We start from the raw sequence: 27,051 nt of genomic DNA, 5'->3' as shown, positions 1-27,051 counted from the left end.
GGTGGCAAATGCAGCCCAAACAGCCTTTTAGTATATTGTGATTGAGATTCATTTTGGTTTGCAAATATCTCTGCATGCCAATGGAAGTTGGTTCCTAATTCACAGAGCCAATTTCCATTGGCAAACATTTTAGCTAATTTGTTTAGATAAAAATAAATAAAAAAATAGAAATTGTGAGTTCTTTCTTTCTACTTAATGATATTGCCATTTTCGTATGGCATTAAATTATACATTTAAATAATAATATAAATATTTAATTAATAATAATAATAATAAAATCATTCTATTATTCTTAAAATAAGATTCTCTGCATACATACATACATATATGCCTTTGTATTACTTTATTAGCTCTAGTCCTGTATATTGTTATTTTATACAGAAAAAAGATATACTATTATGAGAATATTTTATAAAAATTTATTCATTTCTGCTGACCACATAAATAAATAAATTATTTTTATATATTATTATAATGATATAAAGTTTTTTTTTTATATCTTGTTAATAGCTACAATATTTAAAACTAATACTAGCTACGAATAGCACTGGCTTCTTAATAATACTCTTCTAATTAATATTCTAAAATATTTATATATTGTATTAAAAAATTATATTATTGGAAATGGTTTCTGAAATATCATATTAATATTATATATTGTATGAGGAACTCCCTTGTTTATACTTAGCACTTGGTGAGCTGCTTACGTATGGAAAAACTACAGATAATATCATATATATATATCTCATATTTAATTATTTTTTTTTTTGTATAAATGTGATTTAAATTCTTTTATTTAAAAAAAAAAAAAAAACAAACATTTAGAGTTATAGAGCTTCACAAATTTTTTCACATGATGAATTCAAGTGAAGTAAAATAATTTTCCAAGCTGTATTATATTATATACATTATAAGCCTTTATTCTTTTATCCTAATAATTACTCCTCTTGTTAGTCTAAGTTCTCTTTATACATGATAAATAATCATCATAAATAACTTACTAAAAATTATTTAAAGTGCATCAAAGTTTCGTTATTTTCGTTCATTTTTTCCAGCTTTTTTTTCCCCTGACATATCCTAGTTGAGTTTGCTCAGTGCGAGTCCTTTTCTGCTTTGGCCTGCGGCACGTGGCATGTTTTCTGCTTCAAGTTCACACTTAACAAACAACTGTACTGAATGCTAAGGCTGCCCTTTGGCCTATGGGTTATGCATGGGTTGGCTGTTTGCGTTTTGTCTGTGGCTCTAGTCTCCATCGCATAATTTTTCACTTGTATCCTTTTGTGTATGTCTTCCTTGGTGTTGCACACATGCAAAGCTTTGGGGCTTTTTATAATTTTATGTGGCCTTTTTTCTCTCTTTTACTTTTGCTTGGCGAGTGTGTGTGTGTGTGTGTGTGTGCGTGTGCGACTGTTGATAAATTTGCTTAGATTATTATCCTGGTGCGGTTTGCTTTCTGGTGTTATCTTTGGCTGTAATTAGTCTCGAGCTTGTTTGCGCCGCATTTACACAAAATGCTTTTTACGGCGCCACGCACGCACAGGATGAGAGCCCAGAAAACGTCTGATAATATACAATATAACTGAGAATACATTTATTCTTGTTGGACTTGGACGGCAGACGACTGTCGGCTGTCGACCATGTTGTGGTTGCTCAGCAAATTGGTTTGCTTGCTAGATCTTGGCCTGGCCAAGACAGAGCTGTAAATGCAAAACATTGAACTAGTTAACAAAGGAGATTTGTTTCGAGTAATCTTCAATTTTAAATCCAACTAGATTATGTAAATGACAAAGGCGTTTCAGCAAATAGAGTTGTCATTAGGGAAGTCCACCTACAAACATTTAGATTTCCGCTCTTTCTGCAGAACCTTCTGGACAAAGAGCCTGTCGATCACTGTGAAACCGAGATTCCATTCATACTTGCAAATATTTGCACTGTTGCCCTCGGGTATTACAACTAAATCTTCGCCTGGGTCTCGTAAGCATGTTGCAACATGCGTTAAGGCGCTTAGGTCCGGCTCGTTGTGGCTAAGCCGTGGGATTAAATTGGATCAAGGAGTTGCCGAAAATGTGCCCTAAAGGCGAAGATGAGATTTTCCTCCATGGGCCAAGGGCGTTTCTTCTGCTACTCTGATCCTTTTTTGCTGCTCCTACTAGGTGTGCACCGCATAATTTTGCACTCAATAGTAAATAGAAACCTCAACGCAGTTTTCTATATATTTTTTGTTGGTTTTTGGGTTTTTGTTTGTTCCTTGGCTTGGCCAGGTCCATCAATCATTTCTTAGCCGCCCGTCAAGGCAGCCCAGGCACATTAGCATTTATGAAGTTGGCCCGGTAGATTTTTATTTCTTTTTTATACAAGAAATTTTTTCTCTCTCTCTTACTCGGTTTTCGGGCAACAAAAGGCTCATTCAGCCTTCGCCTGGCTGGGTTGACTTTAATATGATTTTCATAATTTCATGCGCTTGTGCATATTTGGAGTCAATTAATGTCAAAGTAGTTTGGAAGCGCTGCAATCGATCAAATTATGAATGCAGTGCTGCTCTGGGGTGGAAGAGGAGCTCGAATTTCTGCAGAGCCAGCAGCAGCAGCAGCACCATCATATATATATATATATATATGTATACCCTATGAATATGAATGATGATGACCTTTTCTCTTGCATTATTATGCAATGAAAACGATGAATTTTGATGGCTGTTGATGTCGGCGATAAGGTGAGGGAACGCAGGTCTTTTGTGGGAACATAGTGACAACAGCTAATGATTAGACTGTTGCATTGCTCAGCGATTCGACATGCTGCTGCTGCTGCTGTTGCTGCTGATGGAATAGTCAAGATTCTTGGATAAGAAAGTCGAAGCAGCTCAGTCAAATGAAACTAATCGAAAGATGTATGGGAGAAATGCTTATAAGCAGCATTTTTGATGAATAGAAATTGTCTAAGAACGTTAATTAGATTTTTAGGCAAGGTGCAATGCGAGAGTTTTCGACTACTAAATGCCCTAATACTGTGGCGGGCTTTTGCTTTGATAATTATAGTTTATAAGTATTTAAAAATGTAATTTCATTTATTATTAAATGTATAAATTTAATTAATGTATAATATTAATTTATTTATATTATACATCTTAATTATAAATTTTATAATTTGTTAAATATTAAACTGAGTTTTATTTTAATTGAATATATTAAATATACATTTAAATATAATAAATACAATCATATAATATTTTATTTATTTTTTTTTTATTATTTATTATTCATTTATTTTTATTTAATATAAATATTTTATAAATATTAAATTAATAATAATTAATAAATTATAATTTAATATATTATATACAATTTTATATTATATTAGCATTTATTTATTGGTATTTTTAATCTAATATTAATATTTTATAAATATAAATATTATCTCTAAATTGCATATGCAGGACTTGAAGCTAATAAATGTTGTTAAATAACAATTTAATATTATTTTTAATGAATTATAATAGCATAAGTATATAAATAATTATGTTAAGTAAATAATATGCTAAATGTCGAAGGATAAACGCTCCGTGTATTTTAACAACTGCCATTGCCATTCGTTGTATAGTTTACCGTATTATTCGTCGCTCTTGAATAATAAATGTTAGTTCAATAATACAAATTATAATTCATTTGTATTTGCAGCGCGTTGTCCTCATTCCTTTGTGCTTTAAATCGCGAACAAAAACATTTCATTAACTAAATTAAAATTAAGCAGGATAACCCGCAAACATTTAAATGGATTTTATTGGTATGCCGTGCGAGTGTGTTTTAATATTAAAAGCGGCAGTTAAAATACCATTTCATTTGATGCACTTAATCCAATTGTTGGGGCGTGTAAAAACGCGGTGCAAAAAGAAAAAAACAAACGTCGGCCATATCAGTTTAAATAATAACAATAATAATAATAATAATAACCGACATGCTAATTAGTTAATTTATAATTTCATATAAACTGCTCATTTGTGAATTCAATTAATGTTTATATGCGCGTGTCAAAGTGGATTATGCTCTAATTTAATAACTGACTAGTGCAATTGTTGAAATGAATGAAAGCAGCCATAGCCACAGCCACTGCCACAGCCACAAATGCAACAGCTAATGCACTTCATGCTGCACTGATTTACGACAATTGTGAATTGTCAACAGCAGCAGGATTGTTGGGTAGAGCTCGACATATGATGTTGTTATGGATACTTTCAAGATACTTTCAACATTTGTTGACACATGTCTGGTAAGCCACAGCAGCAGCAGGAGCAGCAGCGGCAGCAGGAGCAGGAACGCCCACACATGTTAGCTGGGAGCCAACTACTTAAAGGAGCTGTCAATTGCCTAGGCTAATGCCCAGGATAATGCATTCCTTTATGTGTAATTTATGCCAGACGATGCTCAAGTGGCTACATGTAAAATTCCTAGAGACACGTCCACGCCTGCGCACAGCTGTGGCTGTGTAACCCTAGACGTCGATCTCAGCCCCAGCCCCAGCTGTGGGCTGTTCCTGTCGGCCACGCCAAATGCCAAGTTAATCATACTGTTGACTGCAACTGCAGCTAATTACAAATCAATTTGTAGCAGCCCCAAATGCAAGCCAAAGCAAGTCAAACCAATTCCCCACAGGAAATGAGTGCGGCAGCCAGCCACAGACACAACCACAGCCACAGCCACAACCACCTGCCGTTTTATGTGGTTTGCCTTTTTGACAACTCTATTAAATGTTAGTGCACATACGGCCTGCTATGAACTTCACGCATAATGAAGAACAGCTAATGAAAACTAGGCCTCATAAATCAGCGAAGCGACTTTGATGTGCTGCAAACTAAAAAAACCTCATTAAACGAGAGAGAGGGAGAGAGAATTCTTTAAGTAGCGCCCATGGGAAACGCAATTTTTATAGACGAGACGTTATCGACTCACACCTGGCGAGCTTTGTGTGAAGTCTGATTTGCTTGCAACTTTGTGTGACTTGGCTGTGAGGGAAGACTGCGTGCAGCTCCGTAGGGTGCTCAGTTCACCATTGCTGTGGCACCTGATTAGCTAGAAATTACTTATGCAGGGGTTGTCAAGCCATATGTATATTCAGAATTCATTCCTGGAACTGCCTCTGTCAATGCAGTTTGTAAGAGTATGTAGTATAAAGAGAATATCTAGCATTTATATAGATTTGATTATCTATTGGAGATAATTTCTGGAAAAAAAACTCTTTAATCATTTACTACTTTTGAAAGACAATTTATTAGTCGCATCAAGGCAATCAGAATATTTTCAAGCGAGACTGTGGCTTTTAGAAATGATAGATTGATAAACTTCTTATTGCATTCTGATCAATTGGAAACTAGACAAACTTTCCCTTCTATGTCCTTCAACCTAAAGGTTATTATAATAAATACTAACTAATAACTACAATATAAATATGTAAAAGTTTAAGTTTCTCATATGGTCTGAAATATAGATCAACAATATTTAAGCTAATCAATGCCAATGTTAAAATAAAATAAATAAAATTATAAGAAAATAATAAATATATTAAATGTATATATAATAATATGTATATACAAAAAATATATATAATATACAATAAATAATAAACAAATAAATATTAAAATTTGAGCTTGATAAATCTACCTTGTATAAATAAAAAAAAATACCTAAGTATTTATTAATATTAAAAATATGATAAATTGTTTGTATAAACAATAATTTTTATATTTATTAGTAGTATCGTATTATAAATAGTAAACAAGCATATTAAATAAATTTCTAATGTAAGATAAACATAAACTTCAATGCTCATCGCTCCCGAAATAGCTTCCTCGGCCACAGCTGAACGGAAATTTGGTGCCTTTATTAGCACTTATGTAGGTTTTAGAAATCCTTTGCTTCGCATTACGACGCAAATACGTCGTACTTCAGCTTCAGTGCCTGTCCATTGTGGCGAAGGGAACTGAAAGCATTTGTCTTCTAATTATGATTTCAATAGGTTTACTTCTTTTTTTTTTTGGCAAAATCAAAGAAGGCGTAATTCGCCTCTCACCCGTCCGTCAAAGAGCGACGAGCGCTGAGAGTCTTAAAAAACAATGCCAAGGTCCCCTTAAGGCGGCAAATCAAATCAAAGAAATAACAAACAGCCCAAATAATAATAATAATAAATAAAGAGAGAAAAGGAGTACGAGAGTAAAATAAGTGTATGTGTAGGAACATATGTACGGCATTGTTGACAGGGCTCAGACCGCAAACAAAAGGAGTTCACTTCTTCTCCTCACAAAGGGAGCGGAAAAAGCGATCAAAGAGGCGCTGAGCTGCCAAAGCAGTAAGAAGAAGAAGAGACGAAAAAAAACATATAAATAAAAATAAAAACTTGTTCTTGAACAAAACGCGAGGCATCAGCACATATCAACGCACAGTACTCACTCTCTGTAAAGAACTGCGTGTGTGTATGTGTGTGTGTTTTGCGGATTCCCTTTGCGGCCAGCTTAAGACCCTACTCATCACCATCATCTGCTTTTGTTGCCAGGACGATGCGGTGTCTTAAGCGCTTTAAGCGAAATTAAAACATTTCACGCAGCAGGCGAGCGACATTTGTTGGCTGCTTGTTTGTTATGCAAACATTGCCACAGATTTTCGCATTTATTTCAGTAAAATACACTGTGCAAAATTCTGCAAATGCGAAATGTCAAAAGTAAAATATGAAAACGAGATTTTCATATACAATATAGTTTTGTTATTGTTGATTTTATTTTTTGTAGTGGCAAGTCGGTTTTCACAGCTATTGATCAGAGATTGGCTGAAACTAATTTGAGTAAAGGTTATATGATTATTCTGTATAAAAATATGTACTTTACTTAAAAAAGTTTTAATAATAACTAAAAGAAATAATTTTAAATATATTATAAAGAAAATTTATAAAAAGGGTTTTAATAATTATATTTAATATTATATATAATTACCAAATTAAAAAAAAAAAAAAAAAAAAAAAAAAACAAATAAGAAAAAAAAATAAAATTATACAATTTTAAAAATAAATAAGAGCAAAAAAATGACTAAATAGTTATAACTTTGTTTGATAATTTAATTTAGTATTTATTTTAATTTCCTTGGATATTTATTTAATTTATTACGAATATTAATAATATAATATAAATATTTCCATTTTATTGGGTTTTATTACCTTTGAACATTTACTCAATTCATTTAAGTATAATTTATATATGATATCGTAATGAAATGAATTGGTCATGAATTAGTTCTGAAAAATATATTTAATTAAATAGTTTTTATTTTTGTTTATCGTCCAAACGGACAGACTGTAAAGACAATTACACACTAAAAAAATGAAAGAAAATAAATAAATAAAATAAAAATATAAATTGGTTCATAATATTTCATAAATATTTTTAAAGTTATATTTTATAGTTAGTTTTTACTTTTATTTATTATTATTATATTTTTTACAACTATAACTTATAAATCAATTTGTATAGTAGCTGTATATATTTTTATATATATTCTTTCTTCATTCAGTTTATTATCGTAATTTTTTTCTTTTTATTTTATAGGCAACAACTGGTTGCAGAATAAATATTATAAATATCATAAGCTACTCCCCTTCAATATATTGCCACTGAATCAATCAAATGCAGTCCACTTTGAGCTGGTGCAAGATGCAATTTTTGGCAAATCCATTGACTGCATTCTCCGAGTGCATATGTGAGCACACTCTACAGATTTAGAGCATAACGCTTATCATGTCCAGCATACTGTGTGCACAGCCAGCCACGTAATCGGCACAGTTTAGATTGCGCGTGCCGCGCTCCGATGCCGCATAGAGGCTGTCCACGTGCTGGAGTCGCTGCTCGGCGGCGCTAGTTGTTGGCCTGTGAAAGGCGTGAGGCCACTAATTAGATCTGGAATTGTGTCCGAGCGATGGCTGGGGTCACTCCATAAAAGTGCCCCCTCAAAACTTACATGAATAGAATTTTGAATATGCTGCCCAATAGGCCGTTGTGGGCATCCAGCGGCGCGGCGCTCACCTCGCAGATGGTGCGCAGCAAACAGGCGCTGCCATTGTAGCCATACTGACCCAAATAGCTAACAATCGCTCTGTAGAAGTCGTGACGTGTAAACCGGGGCGGTGCCGCAATCGAACGTTTCTCCAGGTTATCAGCGGTGCGTCCATCTATGGGCGTTACATCGCTGCCGACGCCGAGGAAACTCTCGTCCAGATCCCACTTTAAGTTAAAAAGCATTAGGGCAGCCCAGCGGGAATTCAAGCACTGCTCACTTACCCTATCGATCCACTCATGGTACGAATTATTCGACGGCAGGCCGTAGTTCGACTCAAAATTGAAGGCCATATAAACATTGCGATACGTCAGATCCAATGGAATTGCCACAGCAGCTAAAAACTGAATGACGAATGAAGTTTTTATTTTGTAATTAGGTTTTTTGTTTCTTTTCTTATATTTGGATTGAAGTCAACTTTGCTTACACCTATTGAGGCACCGCGTGGAAAGAAAAAGAAGGCCTCAGCTTGCTGAATAGACAGCAAAATTAGAATGATTCCCACTGAGAGGCTGCGAAGCTTAGAACTCATCTCGCTGAATGCGCTAAGTGAACTGTTTGCAGTTTCCAGTTGCAGCTAGCAAAGAAGTTGCGAAAATGTTCTAAAGAACAGCCTAAATGGGTTAGATATGGCGGCAAAATATTATAGGGTATAGTTTTATTTTAAGAAAAAGTGAGAAAGCTATCTCGAATAATAATTTTCCACAAATGTAAATAAAGTATAAAATTCAATGGTTTTAGGTTTTTAAAATATTTATAAAAAAAAAAAAACACCATTAACAACATTATTTTTTTTTTAAATAATTAAATATTAAATTATAGATTTTTAAATACATAATAACAATAAAAAAAAAACAAAATTAAAAAAAAATGTAAAGTAAAAATATAATAATAAAAAACTAAGAAAAATAGCAAAATAAAAAAAAATTAAATAAAAATATGAAAAATATTTATTAATGGAAATACATTTTTAAATCAAATTAAAAAATTTATTTTTTTTCTTTATTTTTATAAAGTGTATTTTAATAGCTCCATTTTGTAAAAATATTAGTAAAAAAAAACCTATATGTATCATAAAATCTGTATACTAAAATATATTATTCAAATATACATTCTGCGCGTAAAAACAGGAATTTTTAAAAATTAAATTTCATACGAAACATTTTGTTGTAAATAAAAATTGTCTGAAAGAAATTAAATATTACAAAATGTTTAAAAAGTAAAAATTGATTCCTATTAATCTAACATATTTAAAATTAAAAATGTTGTTCTACAAATATTTGTTATAATAAAAGCTCATTTAGCATTAAACAAACTCCACTCAAATATGTCAATTTAATTCATGAAATTTTCACTCAAAATTTGCTGTCTAGACTTTAAATTATGAATGAATTTTCGGTATAACTCAATAGTCAGGCAAGAAATGCAAAGAACTCAGCTCTAACTGGAATATGCAAGTTTTCACAGCTTCTGCCTGAGTTGGCCGAATAACTTGGCCATGCAGCAGCAGCAGCAGCAGCAGCCGTAGCCCAGTCCCAGCAGAGTGAAAAGCGTCAATTGGTTGGCGCTAATTAATAGAATTTGTAGCATTTCTCTTCGCCCATAAAGTTGCAGCAAGAAAGTAGAACTTTTTCTTTTCATATATAGTATGGCGATTGAAATACCCTGTAGAAGTGGTAAATATATTTAGATAATTTATTTAGTCAAACAATTTATAAAAATAAAAACTCAAGAAATATTTCTTTATGAAATTTCATTGTCTACAAAGGCATCTGCTTTTTATATGTAAAAGATGTTTCGCACTTCAGTGCTTGTATAGGGCATCGCCAAGTCAGTCAATTCTGTTAGGTTTGTATCATTAATAAATGCTTTAGCTAGAATTTTAATATCTTTGTTCTTTTATTTATTTATTTTTTGATAAGCTGTGGGAATCAGTAACGCGCTGCTGGGCAAAGCATTAACAACGTGCGTCTTGTCTGAAGAGTTTTAATTAAAATATTATATATATAGATATATAAATAAAGTAAAGCATAATGAAAACGAGAGTATTGCTGAACGTGGGCACTTGTTTGTGTGTATTTATACTGAGCAATTTCTGCTCAGGTGAGACTGCCACCTATGGCAGAACGAAGAACGAGCGTACCAAGAGATCACCCATACCGTGGCTGATTTTCCCAGCAACGTCGCCCACGCGCATACAGGTGAGTGGAGAGCTGCAAATGTGATGAAGGTGTAATTAAATGGAGTCCGTTTGCCATTAGTTCATTGGCGGCATCGGTATACCGCTGGAGGATCTCGACTACGAGGCCGTTACGACGGGCTATGTGCTAAAGGCGGAGTACTGGCTGCCCGAAACGCCGGACTCGCTGCGTACGCCCACCGCCTTGCCCATTAATCAGGTGCCCACGCTGGGCTCGGTGGGTGCACGTCGACACCGACCCATGCTAGAGAACTTTCTGGCCGGCGTCGATGACCTGGGCAAGAGCACCAAGAAGCTCTTCTCCAGAACCAACAAAGTGCTCAGTAGTTATCGCTGGACGGTATATAAGGGCCTGGAGGGACTGGCCAAAAAGCTGGGCTACCAGGGCCGAATTTGCGTGCTGAAAAGCATTTGCGAGGTGGCCGAGGAACCATTTCACTTCAGCAATGGACTTCTCGCAGAGCTGCTGCACATATTGCTAACGTAAGTCGAGCTTTGGATTAATGTGGTGTGTGATGTGGGCTAACGCCTCCGTTTATTTACAGGCCCTCGGCCTCGGTGGATAAGTTGTCTGAGCACGCGGACAATGAGTACTACTATGCCGAGAAGGTGGGCCAGTCGGGCGCTGGATGCGATCGCGTCTTTAAGGAGTGCCAGCGCAGCTTGCTGCAGCACTTTAGCGAGCTACGTGATAATCTAGATAGTTTCGTATTTTAGACAATAAAGCAATTAAAGTGAAACCAAGTGAAGTTCTAGTTTATCTATATCATACGATATATACGCGATGATATATCGTATGTGAATATTAATTCAATTAACATAGTTTTGTATTTATAACTAAACAGTCTGAAATAGACTAATAGATTTTCTAAGAAATTCATTAACAATTCTAGGCAGGCTTCCCATATTACAAAACTCCAAGTTTTCGCTCAGTGTACTTTATGAAATCGTTTGAGTCTGTTTAGGCGCTAATTAACAGAACGCGATGTCTACTCTTATAGGAAAACTCACACATTCATATACTTATGTATGTAACTGAAATGAGCGCACACTGGCGTCCAAAATATTGTGACCAGTGTTGCTGAGCTTCAACGAAACTTGATTTGTTTTTGTGGCAATTTTTTTCCACTATCATTTGGCACTTTCGTTTTTCTTTTCGTCACTTTGTTTTCGATTAAGTAGAAAGTAAGTTACTTTCTTTTCCATTGATTCTAGTCGGTTGTCAAAGCTGAAACTGTGCGGACTGAATTTCGGGCCTATTCCAGAGAGATAATAATGATCCTTCTGCATTTGATATTGTCTTGTTTGACTGTGGCTGGTGCCTACAATCAGAACTTCTCCTCTGAGCTGCACAATGAAAGTGATTTGCTGGTGCGCAAGGCGCGCTGGCTGCCCCTCATCTATCCCAGATCCCATCCAGCCAGACTTAAGGTCGGTAAGCAGCAGCTGAGGCGAGTCATCAGGCTGTTAATCAATTTACTCGGCAGTTCATAGCGGGCTTTGGCATACCCGTGGACGATCTGAATATTGAGTCCATGACCACGGGCTATGTGTTGAAGGCGCAGTACTATTTGCCCAATCGAGCCAAGCAATTGCGCGTGAAGGATGTGCACGGCATCACCGAGCGACAGCTTCCGGATAATGCCACCCTATTCCAGCAGACGATGCAGAAAACCGACCAGGAGCTGGGCATACCCCCCAGCCTCATGGAGGAGACCGCCCATACTCTGAGTGGCTATCGCTGGGCCATCTACAAAAGTTTCGAGACCATGGCAATACGCATGAATCTCAATGGACGGCAGTGCGTCTTGAAGAGCATCTGTGAGAGCTCTGCAGCGCCCTTTGATGAGCGCAACGGCCTGCTGGGCGAGCTGCTGCACATACTGCTAACGTGAGTAGACAGAGAAAGAGAAAGAGAGAGTGAGAGGGGGAGGGCGAGAAGCTCTGCTTTGATTAATTGTGTGTGTTTGAAGTCCTTCCAGCTCAATAGATGCGCTGTCAGAGCATACGGATAACGATTATCTACATGCGGAGCGTTTGGGACATGCGGGCGCCAATTGTGATCAGGTCTATGCTAATTGTGCAAAGTCCCTTTTGGCACACTTTTCGGATGTGCATCATTTGGGCAGTGAATTTCTGAAGATATTGGGCTGAATGTTGTGGAAAATTTAATAAATATATGTACATATATTGAGAATCGATCGAGATTGTATTTTTGTATTAAATATATGTAAATTATGTTAATTTTTGGATGTTAAGCTGGTAAAGTAGATAAGTTTAGTTAGTTTGCTTAAGTTTGTGATTTATCAATTAATTGCTATGATTGATATGTTAAATTGTGTATTTAATTATTTGTTATTTATTTATTTATTTACTTAATTATTTAATTATTTAGTATTTATCTATCTACTTATTTACTTTTATTTTATTTTATTTATTTATTTATACATTTCTTTGTTTATTTATTTATTCACTTTTTTATTTATTTGATTATTTACTTATTCATTTATTTATTTATTTATTTTTTTTTTTTACTTATTTATTCACTTATTTATTTATTTGATTTTTTTTCTTGTTCATTTATTTATTTATTTATTCACATATTTATTTATTTGATTATGTGCTTATTTATTTATATTTATCTATTCATTTATTTATTTATTTATAAGTTCAAATATTATTATTAATATTTTAATTTTGATAGACAGAAACCCATATTAATAAAACAGAACTTAATTTATTATTAATTATAGCAAGTAATTGACATACATTAATTTAAGAAAATTTTAAGAAATATTTTAATATTTATCTATTCATTTATTTTTTTTATTTATATGTTTAATTTTTATTATTATTATTTTAATTTTGATTTAACAGAAAACCATATTAATAAAACATAACTTCATTTATTAATTATAACAATTAATTGACTTACATTAATTTAAGAAAATTTTAAGAAATAATTAGATATTTTTTCCGGTTTGAAAATCTGATTTATTTTCATTTATAAACATATATATATTTTCTTAGTTTTTTGAAAATTTATTGTTTACTGAGAAAAGAAATAAAAAAACTTCCTAATACTTTTCTTACCCTACAACATTTCGGCATTAAAAATCATTATAAAGATTTCTAGAATAATTTATTTAAGACTCCAGTGTCTATCAATTCCAATTCTAAATATTATCCAAGACGAATGGCTTCCCTCTGTCGGACACCCACATTGAAGGGCAAACAGTGATTAAGAAATTAGTACTTGAGACTTTTCATATTTACAAGACATCAAAAGATGCCTGAGAAAACAAGATTCGTAGCATTCTAAACATTTCCTCCTGCCGTCTGCCCCTCTGCTCCTCTGCCCCTCTGCCAACCTTAGTTCAGTGTCAAGCGTGAAATTTATGCAAATTCGTACATAATAACTCTTTTTGTATTCTATTTATGGTTTTATGTCGACTCCATATCCATCTGGCAGCTAGATCTGCAGCTCTTTCTCTACGCTCGGGTGGTCGCCTTTTCCACCTATCACAACGTACGCATCTTGCGGCGGGCAAACGCATTGTCTTTTAATTTAATAATTATAGCTGGGCTCACGGCCTGGCATTAGCTACTGGGACTTAAGACCCACCACCGGCCGATTGTCCGGCCCATTGTTGCTTAGCTTCTCTGCAGCAAATAGGCGTTTAAATGCAAATGTCGGCGCCGTAATTAATACGCATAATACGCACATTATGCTAATGCCGATGCCATAATGACTTGGCCCGAAAAAAACTCTACAGAAAACTTTGCCTACCAAAGACCAAAATATGCTTTTCACACTTGAAATGCAGTCGATGTTGTTGGGCCAGTGACTGGCACGAAGGGCAATCATATATTCGTCACTGTGTTGCATTGTTAATGTCTGTTACGAACTAATTAGCTTTGACAAAACACAGAAAACAACAGAGCTACTACTAAAGAGAGAGAGAGAGACTTAAGAAATTAGTAGACAAAGGGAATGAGTGAGGCTGGCATTGAGAGTCTTGGGCTGCCTCTGGCTTTGGGGTCTTGGGATCTGCGGGTCATCGTCTGTGACTTTCTCTAATGAAGTTCCCAGCGAGTGGCTTTTAATTTGTTAGTTTCTGTGGTACACTTGTGCATCATTTCGAATGATGACAACATATGATAAGAGCTGCATAGTTGACAGGAGTCGGCCCAGCTCCCACTCCATGCCCCAGCCCAAGCCAATGAATGTGGCTGCAGTTGACGGTTCGTAGGATCCGCCATAAACTAGAAACTACGCTCGAGATAATCGCAGCCAGATTTTGTTGCTCTTCTTGTTTTTGTTCTTCTTCATCTCTCTCTCCCTCTCTATTTTTTATTTATTTAGTGCAGCTTAATAGTTTCCACAATCCAAGCACCTTTCACAAGTTTCATGTTGTTGTGATTACCTTTAACCCTTGCCAGTTTGTTTTGGGGCAATAATTTTTATTTCCATTGCCTTTCTTTGGAAACAATTTGTAGCAACATGCAACTTAACGAAGTAATCAGTGTGTGTGTGTGTGTGTGTGTGAGTGGCTCTGCCACAGGAATAGAGTCTGTGGCACAGTCAGATGCTTATCCCGCCAGGTTGCGACAACTATTTTATGACCTTATATGCGAGTTTTTCCTGAGGGGAACCAAGCGGAACTTTTTGCTGTCTGCTCAGTGCCTGCTTTATATGGGTGCATGGCTATTTTTGGCAACACCTTTTATTTGCCTCTTGGCGAAAGTAGGTGCCCGTCTCGTTGCCAGTTGCCAGTTGCCAGTTGCTGGGCTTTTGTTTGCTCTTTTGGCAATCATTTTTGTGGGCCAGAGCTGAAAATGTAACAAATAGCTGTAGGTCGAGGTCGGGTCTTGAGACGAGGCAGTGCTGCCTGCCATCCATTCGTTCTACACACAAATTATCTGCACTAGTTTATGGACTCGACACGTTAGTTATGGCCGGCCCACAACTGACTAATTATGTGGCCGGGCGGGCAATCAAATGAGGCCAAGTCTTAAGGTTTCATTAAAAATTATTGTAAAACTGAGAATATTTCATGAATAATCTTAAAGCTGATGCTTAATAGGCGTAATGATTCGCCTTGCATTAATCTTGATTAAGTCATTAGCTATCGCAGGAAATATCTGGGAATATGTTAAGAACTTTATAACTAACATTAAACCATAAAATATCGCACGGATTCAACTTGTGACTACTTTTGTTTTACTGCAGCCCATTTATAGATGGCTATCTTTAACGGTTCATCAAACTCATTTTCCCATTGGAACTTTTGATTGCAGCCATTAAATTACGCAGCTTATCGAGATGTTTGTTTTCATGCTAATTCGAATTCAAAGATGTTCACTTGCCGATATGGCATAATTAATTGCGCATAATATACACATACAAATGCACACTTAACGTCTCACTGATTAAGTTGTATCAGTGGAGCGCATCAGTGGGAAACACCTGGCGCTCACCCCGCCGCCTCACCACTCCCCCGTTCGCGCATTGTCATCGTAAGGCCGCAAAATCTGATGATATTTTTGCATAATTTTGTGCTGCACTTTATTATTAGCGTATTTAAACAACGTGACTAAATTTACGTAGTGCCCGGAGGCACCGAAAATAACAATAGGAAATGCCAGAAAGAAAGGCGAGCAGTTAAATAATAATAGCCCACGTTGCAAACATACATACATATACACATATATACATACATATATATATGCAAAGTGGCGAGCAGACAATTTTCGCATGATAAATCGTTAAAAGAATATGAGAAAGCGCGAATTGTAACTGAAATAATACGCAGACATGGATATATGTGGACAACTGTGTGTGTGTGTCTGTGTATGTGTGTGCGTCTCACATGCTTCTCACCTGTTCTTTTGTTTATGCAAAAAAGCTATGCAAAATTGGCGCTACGTACGTGCCAAAGAATTTCATGGTCTGGCAACTTAATACAGGCAGCCGCTTTTGTAGCTCACTGTATCTCTTCTATCCGAAATATGCTGCCGTCGCAGCCCGTGCCTCAGCTTCATATTCATGAATACTCACACATGACTATGTGTGTGTGTGTGTGTGTGTGTACGGGTTCCATTCATCTTCTGTTTGTTTTTGAGCTGGCGCTCACGTGTAAATTTTCTCAAATAAATCATTAAAAGCTGCGCGCCACAGCCGAGCAGAGCTGGGCAGAGCCCTAGCAGAGCAGAGCAGAGCCCCAGCACATTGACATTGTCGTCGGAGGCGCCTCCGCTCTTTTGAAATGGACGCCTTTAATAATAATCAACGCGGGAGTGCTTATTGTAAGTGCTCAGGCGAGCCTGAGGCAAGCTCAACACACCTTCTCTCTCACTCTCATTCTCTCTCTCTCTCTCACATACAATCTCTTGGGGGCATCCTCTCTATTCATAGAATTGCACTTTGTATGCTCTATTCATAAAGCATACGCCCAGGCGCCTCGTCGTGCCATTGCACTCGACATTGTATGTGTGTGTGTGCATGTGTGTGTGTGTGTGTGTGTGTGTGTGTGTCTGTGTTTGCATGGGTTAGTTAGTGGCACTTTAGCGCTAAAGTTTATACATAAATTTGTCATTGGCATTCAGTTACCTGGCTGCGCATACTTCAGCGCATTTTCTAAGCACACGCAAACATTTGTCTACGCCTTTCTTTGGCTGCCCTCGCTCTTCATTCATATTCATCTCTATTTGAGTAACACACACACACACATACATACCTATATGCATGCATACATGCAATATTATATATTCAACTTATTGCTTTGACTTTTCACATTCACATTCACTCAGCTTGAATATGTCTTTTTAGGTTTTTAATTTTTCTGTACATATTTTTTATTTGCTGGAAGGTCTTTGGGGTTTAAAAGAGTGAGATTCTCTGGTGTTAGCTTTTCATAATTTATATACATATGTTGAATGATTTATTATGGAATGAGATCAGCCGATAATAGGAATATTTCAAAAAAACTAAATAACTAAATATATAGAACTATATACATCTATATATATAAATAATTTTGTTTTTTTTTTAAGTATTCCTATTATCGGTTTCTATATTATGAGTATTACTAGTACTATGATTTTTATTCTTTTTGATAATTAATATTATAAATATTATTATTATTATTATATTTATTAATTTTAATATTATATTTATTATTAATTTATTAATTATTAATTTTTATTTTTTATTTTGTTTAGTTAATGAAATATTTATATAGTCACTACATCGGTATAAAATATATATCATTTATATACCATACCATATTAGATAGGTATACGTGTATAATACTACGTATTATAGTAGCAACTGCCCTAATCTTATGTAGTTTCCTTCCCATTGAGCAGCGAGTCTCAATTTTTTGTACTATAAAGATTAATGACTATAAAATTCCTAGTTAGTAAAGAATTATCAAGCCGGAAATGGGTTTCACATAGGCTTTCACGCACTTTCTAAGAGGATTTGCTCAACTACTGTCAGCTACTGTCGCTGCACTCTTTGGAAATTGCAAATCCATTCTATAAGGCGTGAACAGAGTTGAAGCATAAAGAAGACTCGCAGAGACAGTCGCTTAGAGGATATTAATAATCGACATAAATTGTAAATTCGGTATTTGCTGAAAGAAACGAAAAAAACGAAAGGATGGGCATACAAAACGGCGGCGTTATCACCTTTTTGGGACAAACAACCCAGGAGGTCCTGCGGTGTCGAGGTCCTTAGATCCTGAGATCCTCGGCGCAGGCAAGTCAAAGAGAGGTAGGCGAATGCATGCCTAAATCCTCTGGCTTATGTGGGCTCGTTAAAATTTCATTCGTTTGCCTTTCATTAGCAAAGCTGTGGTATATTTCCCTAGAACAAACTCGTTCCAGGCCTCATTCAATGGCTGTTTCCCAGCTACGACGACGACGACGTCGGCGGCGGCGGCGGCGGCATGGAACTGATCTGGTTTAAATATTACAGTGGCTGCCGGCAGTTCAAAAGGATCGCCGCGACGAGCCTACAACACATTTTGATTAAGCATGAAGTCTCAGGTCCCTTTGTTTTTTCTCCGCATTAAAATTCTCAATTTATATCTGTTGCGAGCAGCCAGACAAGAACAGACAAGGGCAAGGCGCAGAGCACAGAGCGTAGAGTCATCATCAGCTGGAACTTGAGCAAACAGGGCTGGCTCAAGTGCTGGCGCATTAGGCACAGTCATTCCCTTGATTCGTCTGATCTCTGAGCAAACTCTTGACTATTTGTGGACCGGGTGTGAAGTGCCGCACATTTTTGGGAAAAGGTGGGCGATCATACCGATTCCAATTCGATTTGTGGTGCGGGCTTATACCCATCCATTCGTGTGTGTGTGTGAGAAGTGGGAGTGGCCTTCACATTTGAGGCGCCGGCAGTGCAACACTTGCTCCCTGATTGTGCAATAAAATTCAACAGCGCGTCTAGAAGGGGGCGTAGCCCTGGGCATTGCAAATTGCTCGACTGCCCTCGCCCATGGCCACAGCTGCGCCACATTCGCTGCGCTTTTCATTTCGTTTATTTATGTTCCTGTCGCGATGCGGTTTACGAGAAGGTGCCAACTCATCTGCAAGCATATGCAGTCCAGCAGCTAGTACTACCACTGCAAAGGAGCGGCGAGAGATCTCAATTTGTTAAGCAGCTGATGCCAGATGGCGGCGCTACAGTTGCAGCGAGAGAGCATCGCGTTAATAAGACTTTAACAGATTTCTTATAAATTATGTTCATATTAATGTCGAGGGTGTAGACGGATATAAAAACAGCGACATCTATTTATAAGAAATGTGTTAAGGGTGGAACGATGGGAACACATTGTCGAGCCTGTCAAAGATGTTTTAATAAAAAATGATTGCATGCAATGAAGTTAGATGAAAATTTGTTTAGAGAATGGCATCTTATATGGTAAGTTCTGGAAATGGAATGTAAATTATATAAAAATGGAATTTAAATATAAGTAAATAAATTTTGAGCTTAATAAAAGTAATTAAAATAAGTTGGCTAGAAGTTGCCTAGAGGATAGAAACAAGCGGTAAGGAAACTAGAAGGACAATAGTATTTAGAAGAAAGCTAGACGGCAGCTAAAAAGAAGCTAACAATGAGCTCCAAGACAGCTAAAAGAAAGCTTTATGCCTGCTAGAAAGAAGCTAGCACTGGGCTCATAGTTGGCTAGAAGTTAGCTAGAAGAAAGCTAGACGGCAGCTAGAAGAAAGCTATCCTTTCATTTTTTTTAGAAAATGAAAATTTTAAGTTTAAAAATTATACAAACAAATACAATCTATATAAAATATATAAAATATAAAATAATATAAATGTAGAGAGGGAAAAAAGTCTTAATAAAATATATAATAATAAATATATATAAATATACTAAATATATTCCCATAGCTGCTGCTCTAATAAATTAAATTAATACATTCATAAAATAAACTGTTTTATATTTTTAAAAGTATTTTAGGTATATTTTCAATGTATGTATATCTATTGTTAAATTAATTTTTTTTTTTGTCAATTATTTATTTTTTTTCTATATTATATTTTTATACTTCTAATGGATATTTTGTTTTTTATTTTTATTTTTATTTTTTAATCCATTTACTTTATTTTTTATTAATACTTTCAATGGATATGTTGCCATTATTAAAATACTTTTTTATCTTAAAATTTATTTATTCATTTATTTTATTTTTATCTTTATTTTTAATACTTTTAATGAATATATTTCCATTCTCAAATCGTTTTTTTTTTTTTTTAAATTAATATTTCTTACCTCTCTTTGACTTTTAATTAGTGTCTTATGTGGCTCATTGCTGCTCACTGCACCTCAAGCATTCAGCTGAGTCTTAAGCCTGATCCCGTGTCGGAAACACCCACAATCCACAGTGATGTAATAGGCTTATCAGATATGATATTAGCTGAAGCTGCAGCCGCACCCTCTGGGGCTCACTAACTGCTAGCCCACAATTTCAGGGGCATCTACATACATACACACACATACATACAAACATGTATCACGCGTGCCTGTTAAAGTTGCTCACTCCGCACATTCATCAGCATCAGGCGGAATCATTACCGGCATGTGTTACTTGAAACTTTTCGCTGGCTGCGCAATGTCAATGTCAGGCTATTATTATTTCACTCGCGTCTCGCGGGAAAATTATCGCCTGGGATTAGCCCGAATCGCTGCGCAGTGGAAAACTTGTAATGTTTGTCATAGCTCAACTAACCAAAACACTGCAAGACAAGAAAAGAAACGAAAATCGCCGACAAACATTTGTACAACACCTACAACGGAGTGGGCAGACAGGAAAACAACAGACGGCTCTAAACACATGTCGCGCGTCGGGCTTTCGCTTTCAAGGCTGCGGTGCGTCTTGATGATATATATTTAAATATTTAAACTCAAATATATATATGTATATACATATATCGTATGATAAGCAACATCCTGCTCCTACACACACTGATTGATGATGCTGGAACGGGGCTGGATCCTGGGCTGGGCAACAGATAAGAGACGTTTGCACAAACGCCCGAGGTGTTAGTTTCCACACCCGTTTCGCTGCGGTTCCAACTGGGGTGTGATATTTGACAGTTGCCTTTCATTTAAGTGATAAGAATTATTTACATTTCTCTTCAGCATATCTCTCTGGGTTTTTGCTGTTGTTTTTTTTTGTATTCCATGTGATTTCATTTCACCCTCACTCTCTCATATTTTTTCTCATTAAAAAGTTGAAGCCCAGCCGGAAAATTATTGCCATGTGCTGACGGCTTTTTTCTGTATTTTCTCTACAATTTTTTCGTTTCCTCATTTTTTTTGGTTTGTTTGCAAATAATTACCTCGAAATTCACATGCCGACGGACCGCCGCTTAAACCACTCAGCGAGGCGTTATGGAAAAAATTCATAAAAACCGCGTCGCCTGCATATTTTGGATGCTCTGCCCGGTTATCCCGGGTGCGGTGCGGTGCGGTGCGGGTGGCAGCCTTATATATTTTTGCATAAATCCTTTCACACACACACACACGCACACAGAGAGAGGGAGAGGGAACGAGAGGCTCTCATGTACAAAACACAAAGTGTAGCAAAGGATGTGCCAGCCGTTTGGCCATTGTTTGTTCCTGGCAATGAGCCGCACATTAAACCGTACATAATTAAGCTGTCGGGATTATTTTGATGTGTCACACGGCGACAGGCAGCTGATAGCCCGGCTCTGGGCATTAATTTAAGCCAACTTTTGTTTTGGAACTACCGAGTTGCTTGCATCCGCCTCTGCACTCTCGCCATGAGAGTCCAAGCAGCTGGGTCTTCTCGATAAATGTCAACCATTCTCTCGAAAATCAACAGGCTTCAAGGCTGTGGAGTTGAGCCGGCAATGGATATGCGAGCAGCACATTACGCATATCCAAATAGCTGCCCATCAGGCCAAGTCAGCTTTAATGCTGTTTGCATAGAATAATTATGGAGATAGGCCGGGAAGCAGGGCATAAAGCTAGAAGTGAAGGGAATATATGTGAAGCGATTTACTGTTTGCCAAGCAAGAGCAGAACCATCTCTGAAAGCAACTTCTTAAGCAGCTAATTAATAATTAATTATTAATAATATTTAATTTTAATTGCCAAATTACTTAAAAATAAGTTAAATTAAATGATTTATTTTTAAAATTATTACCAAAATTTCTTTTGCAATTCGAACAAATCAAATCATCATTGGCCGCTTTTGAAATAAGATTAGAAATTGTATTTAACAATATTTAAAAAATAAAAATTAATGTAAATTAAATTATTTGCCATTAAAATAAAATAAATGCATATTTAATATTTATATATATTTTGTGAATATATAAAAAATTCTAATAAATAATAATTCAAATTATTTTTATTATTATTATTTTATATTTACTGTATTTATTTTTGTTATTATTATTTGATACATCAAAAACATCAAATCGAAAAAACGAAATTCAGCTTAACAAATATTTTGTCATAAAAATAAACAAACAAAACATTTCAATAGAGAAAACACAACATTTGACTTAAGTTCCGAAATAGAAAATTGGAGAAAATCAAATCAACTTGAATGGCCGACACACGAGAGAAGCGAGTGTGTTATCTATATGGGCGCCGGAAATCGTCTAGTGCACATTTAAGTTTAATTTATGCGAGCGAACACTAGAGGGCGCTGCTTAGCATTTAAATGGTCGTCACATTTCCGCTCCGGTTCAGAGCGTCGTCTTATTGTCTGAGCAATCAGAGACTTGAGGTAAACACACAGAGCCCAAAGAGTTGCGCCTGGACTTGGCATTAACATTTAATTGGAAATCAAAGTGAGTGCAGGAGCCGAAAAAGCGAACCCATTTGAAATGCACATGCATTGTCCTGCATTTGCCCAGGGGCAGGTGCCGTTTGGCTTGGGCTGCGATTGCCATTAGCATTCACTCAAGTATTTTCGGGATCTCGGGTCAGCCCGAGTGGAGTCCAATGAAATTTAAATTACCTTCGAGCTGCAGCTGAGCTGAGCTGCGTATGAGCGTCAGTTCAATAGGTCGCGTCACACAGTCTGCGGTTCCTGCTATTTCTCTTTCCATATGGTAATCAAAGGGCGCAGCTGAAGGCTTCCCGCTGACGAGACGGAGCTAAGAATTTTTGGTATCTTATGTAAATTTGTGTTTGATGTGCAGCGGACAAAGAAATTATTTAATTTACGCGTCACTCGAAAGGCTTAGCCGACCGATACTCCATAGTGTATTCGCATTTATTTACACGCATGTTGAGCCTATCGGCTTTCTTCTGATTCTCTCATTTTTGTGGTTTCCACATAAATGCCAGCATAAATATCATTTAAGACTCCTTTGTGTGACATTATAAAAGCCAGTCGCTTGTTCATGGTTGATATTCGAGTTGTTGTTGCTGTTGTTGGGTGTGAAGAAGTTTTTCTTGAAAGTTGTGAAAAATTGTTATTGATTTCGTGCCTCATAGACAACGATTTCGATTTGGCTTAGGCCGGGGCCATAAAAACGTAGCCCTCGAACGACCTGGCGTAACAGTAGTCCCAGCACTGTCTTTATGAATATTAACACAGTTCTTAAGTCTATAAATTGTTTTTTACAAATTTTAGCAGCTTAACAGCTCGCGAAGAACACGCTATAAAATATTTGTTCTCTTCTGCTTGAATAAAGAAGCTTTTACATTCTTTTGTTGTTGGTGGCAATATTCTAAGGTATTTGCTTTTCAGAAGTGAGAATTATTCTGGTATTATTATGTTGCTAATAGACTAGGTAGTGTATTATTAAAATTTACTTTTAGGTTTAGCATAAATTTATTTTATATAGTTTCAATTTATTTTATAAGATAAAATATAAAAATAAAATAAATTATTAATATTATTTTTTATTATTATTAGTTTTACTATTTTTTTTATTTTTTTAATATAGTATTTTTATTATTAATAAATTTATTTCATTATTTTTTTAGCCTTCTGTTTTATTAGTCTTGTTCTTGATTTGAATTTTATTTTGAATTTATTTCTTTATTTATTGATATTATTACTTAATTAATTAATTTATTTATTGATTTATTTATTAATTAATTTATTTATTTATTTCATTATTTATTTACTAATTTCTTTCTTTCCTTATTTATTTTAAATTTATTTCTCTTCCACCTTTCATGGAACTTTGCCTGTCTTTGCAATACTTATTATGATTTTTTTATGCCCTGAACCCATTGTTTTTTCCAATTTCTTATTTTGCTTTTAATTTTATAACTTGATGAGCTGAGCAGAATTTATTTGAAAATATATATATATATATATTTTTAATATATATATAATTATTTTTCAATTGCTCAACCTTGACTATTTTATATTTATTTGTAATTTTAAATTTATTTCAAATTTATTTAATGTTTTCTAACTTGACTTACTCCATAGGAATAGTCGCTGCAATGTTTTTTATTTTTATTTTTTAAATTTATAATTTTGTTCTTCCAGAAATCCTGTTTATAATTCATCTATACATATAATTGTTTTGCAGTTGCAAGCCCTCGACTTAATCTTTGCTAAATGCCATTCACTTAACAACTGGACAATTACTTCGAGACACCCACTGACAGCTACTCATCATTCGTGGTTCGCATTGTAGCAATGACTCAGGAATCACTGCAATTAACAGCACAATTTTTTCTTAAACATAAAATTAAAACGAACAACAACAAAAAAATCACCTGTCCCTCGACTGGGGCAAACCTGCTTTAATTAATACATTTCTTTCTTTGCAGCGACAACGAACGTCGCATCATTTTTTATGGCTAGCCGACAGGTAGTTCAGCTCTCTCAAGGATGCTACGCCTATAAATAAAAGAAAAAGGAAAAAACTGTCTGACCGTTATTAAATACAGGTTTTAATGCACACTCAAGCGCTGGCACAAATTATAGGGTCCGCGCGAATGGAGGGAGGGAGGGAGGGAGGCGACACTGCAGTCCTTGTGCACAGCAGCCAGGATAATGCGTGAAGGCATTTCCAGATCCCGAGTCCGATCCAGAGCCCCGTCTCAGTCCCTGGCAGGTGCAATGCCAAACGAATGGGAAAGTGTTTTTCGCCCCAGCTTTTGCAATTAACTAGTCCAATGTTTGCTCAACTCGGGCACGTTTCGTGCGCGCGGGCAGCGCTTATCGCGCGCCGCCACGCCCACCGCTCGAATTGATAGTAAAGTGCATGAGGGTCATTTGGTAGTGGCTGCTGCAAAGCATTTTGGCTGCTGGCCAATTGGGAAAAATTCGAAAAAATCGAATAGAAATTGGAGGCAGCTTAACAGAGCTGCCGTCGAACGTACGAACGTACGTGGCACGCATTTGTTGGCCAAGTTAAATGCAGTCATGTGTGTGTGCGTGTGTGTGTGGATACCATTCAGCTGATAACGGCATGAATAATGTGCCGGTGCATTATTGCATTTGTCTTAGCTACACAGAGCTCGGCTGCCTGCCAGCCAAGCAGTGAGTGCATCGAGACCTGAGACGGCCCCAGATGCGGGTCATTGGCACAGTCGCTCGCTGGCTCACGTGGATTTGCTTCTTTGCCGTGGCTTTTAATTAAAAGAAACTTTAGTTTAGATAAGCGCGACTAGATACGCGCCGGTGCCGCTCTGTTGACAATATCGACATTTTGGAGCTCTGATTCTGACATTTTTTTTTGGGGGGCTGGAGGCATATGCTTAATATACATTATGTTATCATTGAAATACGACCGTATAATGTCTGTGCTGTGCCCCGACTCAGTTCAGTGCGAGCGACATTAATAATGTGATTTTTGATAGCAGGAACAGGTTGTGCTCCTCTATCAACGGCCAAACATGAGCTTTCCATATTAAATTTATGTTTGGGCGGCAACTTGATTGTTATTTTCGTTTCTACTAATCAGATTGATTATTTGGGTTGGAAGCGAAACAAAAACTATAACAACACAAAGATTTCATCGCAAAGAATTTCTTCTGAAATTTCACTCAATTATAGCAAACAGCAAGAAGCGTTAACGCCCACACGCAACGGCTAGCAAATGCCTAAAATCTATTACTCTCTTTGCCAAAAAAGAACGAAACCCGCATAGTTCCACCTGCCGGGCGCACAAGAATAACTGCAATTAAACTAATTGAATGCTCGTATTTGAATTTCAAATCACATGAAACATCTTTCGGCAATCATTTTTGATGGATGATGATACCCGAACGGCTGCAATGTCAAAGGATAACCCAACAAGACGTAGAGTAATGCCCATATATAACAGCAACAAAAAAAAAAAAAAAAAAAAAAAAAAGAAGAAAGAAAACAAATATCGGCCTGCCTTGTCCGAGAGAAGAAAGACAGACAAAGATACAGAACAAACGAACAAAATCCAGGTGCATTTACAAATTTGACGCCGATGGCTTTCAAAAGCAAAAAAGGCCAGGCTAAAACAACAACAACAACAACAACAGCGAGCAGAGAAAGATGCACATTGCCAGATAAAATGATGATGATGATGGCGATGATGATGTTGGTCGACCACGAATGCGGTTCCAGAATGCACCTTGCAGCCCATAACAACCAGAACCAGTCTACAGAGTCCGAGCCCAGCTAATGATTTCAAATGCTAATCGTACGCGCAGCTACATACCTCCGGCACACGGGCACGCGTTTTATACCTGCATATGAGCGAAGGTAGCGGCGGACCCTAAGAGATACAGTTGCGGGTCGTGCGAGCATTGCTTCGCCTGAAAGGATGCAGGTGGAAACTGATTTTTTCAAGAAACAAAAGGCAACAAAGGGAAAGGGTCTTTGGTTTCTTGGAGTTGTGCGAGAGGCGTGCGAGGCAGTGTCATGCGAGCGCCAGGGCAGGAGCTTGATCAGCGAGGATTTAGCACTGTGATAATCAGATATATATGTATGTAGATCCATGTATATACCCGTTTTGCCAGATTTTTGCCCATTACTATAGACAGTTCTCTTCAGTTTATTAATTTGAATATATATAAGATAAAGGAACATGGAAGAAGACTTGAAATATGATCAGTTACTTTATATTTATATATATCAAGCTGTCTTAGTTCGTTTACCAACACTATTACTATTACTGACTATGATTAGTTTGTAATTTTCTAATCTGTAATCTCTCTCTTTCATTTCACAACACTAAAACAGAAGCAACAGATCACATTCTATTATTGTCTTCTATTAGCTGCCTCAACGCACAACTTTGCCTAA

At 36.3% G+C, this 27,051-nt stretch overlaps 3 protein-coding genes across 3 annotated transcripts; 2 read left to right on the top strand and 1 right to left on the bottom strand.

Annotated features, from left to right (window-relative positions):
• Positions 1-7,649: 7,649 nt before the first annotated feature.
• On the bottom strand, positions 7,650-8,731 carry LOC108650251 (uncharacterized). Its single transcript, XM_018099371.3, has 4 exons — positions 8,515-8,731; positions 8,312-8,431; positions 7,992-8,254; positions 7,650-7,900 (listed from the first exon to the last, which is right to left on the bottom strand). Exons 1-4 carry the CDS (start codon positions 8,617-8,619, stop codon positions 7,753-7,755), a joined length of 636 nt encoding a protein of 211 aa, XP_017954860.1. The 5' UTR covers positions 8,620-8,731; the 3' UTR covers positions 7,650-7,752.
• A 1,210-nt stretch (positions 8,732-9,941) lies between these two features.
• LOC108650250 (uncharacterized) lies at positions 9,942-11,052 on the top strand. Its single transcript, XM_018099369.2, has 3 exons — positions 9,942-10,288; positions 10,349-10,770; positions 10,833-11,052. Exons 1-3 carry the CDS (start codon positions 10,121-10,123, stop codon positions 11,002-11,004), a joined length of 762 nt encoding a protein of 253 aa, XP_017954858.1. The 5' UTR covers positions 9,942-10,120; the 3' UTR covers positions 11,005-11,052.
• Positions 11,053-11,215: 163 nt separating this feature from the next.
• Positions 11,216-12,541, top strand: LOC108650657 (uncharacterized). The gene is made up of 3 exons (XM_018099867.3): positions 11,216-11,718; positions 11,775-12,178; positions 12,261-12,541. The coding sequence occupies exons 1-3, from the start codon at positions 11,563-11,565 to the stop codon at positions 12,439-12,441; spliced, it is 741 nt and encodes a 246-aa protein (XP_017955356.1). The 5' UTR covers positions 11,216-11,562; the 3' UTR covers positions 12,442-12,541.
• Positions 12,542-27,051: the final 14,510 nt, after the last annotated feature.

The sequence above is a fragment of the Drosophila navojoa genome, chromosome 4, assembly GCF_054131105.1.
Source record: "Drosophila navojoa isolate 15081-1374.11 chromosome 4, UAZ_NAV_1.0, whole genome shotgun sequence".
In the NCBI taxonomy this organism is placed as follows: Eukaryota; Metazoa; Arthropoda; class Insecta; order Diptera; family Drosophilidae; genus Drosophila; species Drosophila navojoa.
The sequence above is the reverse complement of the archived record's forward strand: the minus strand, read 5'-3'. Positions and strand labels throughout refer to the sequence as shown.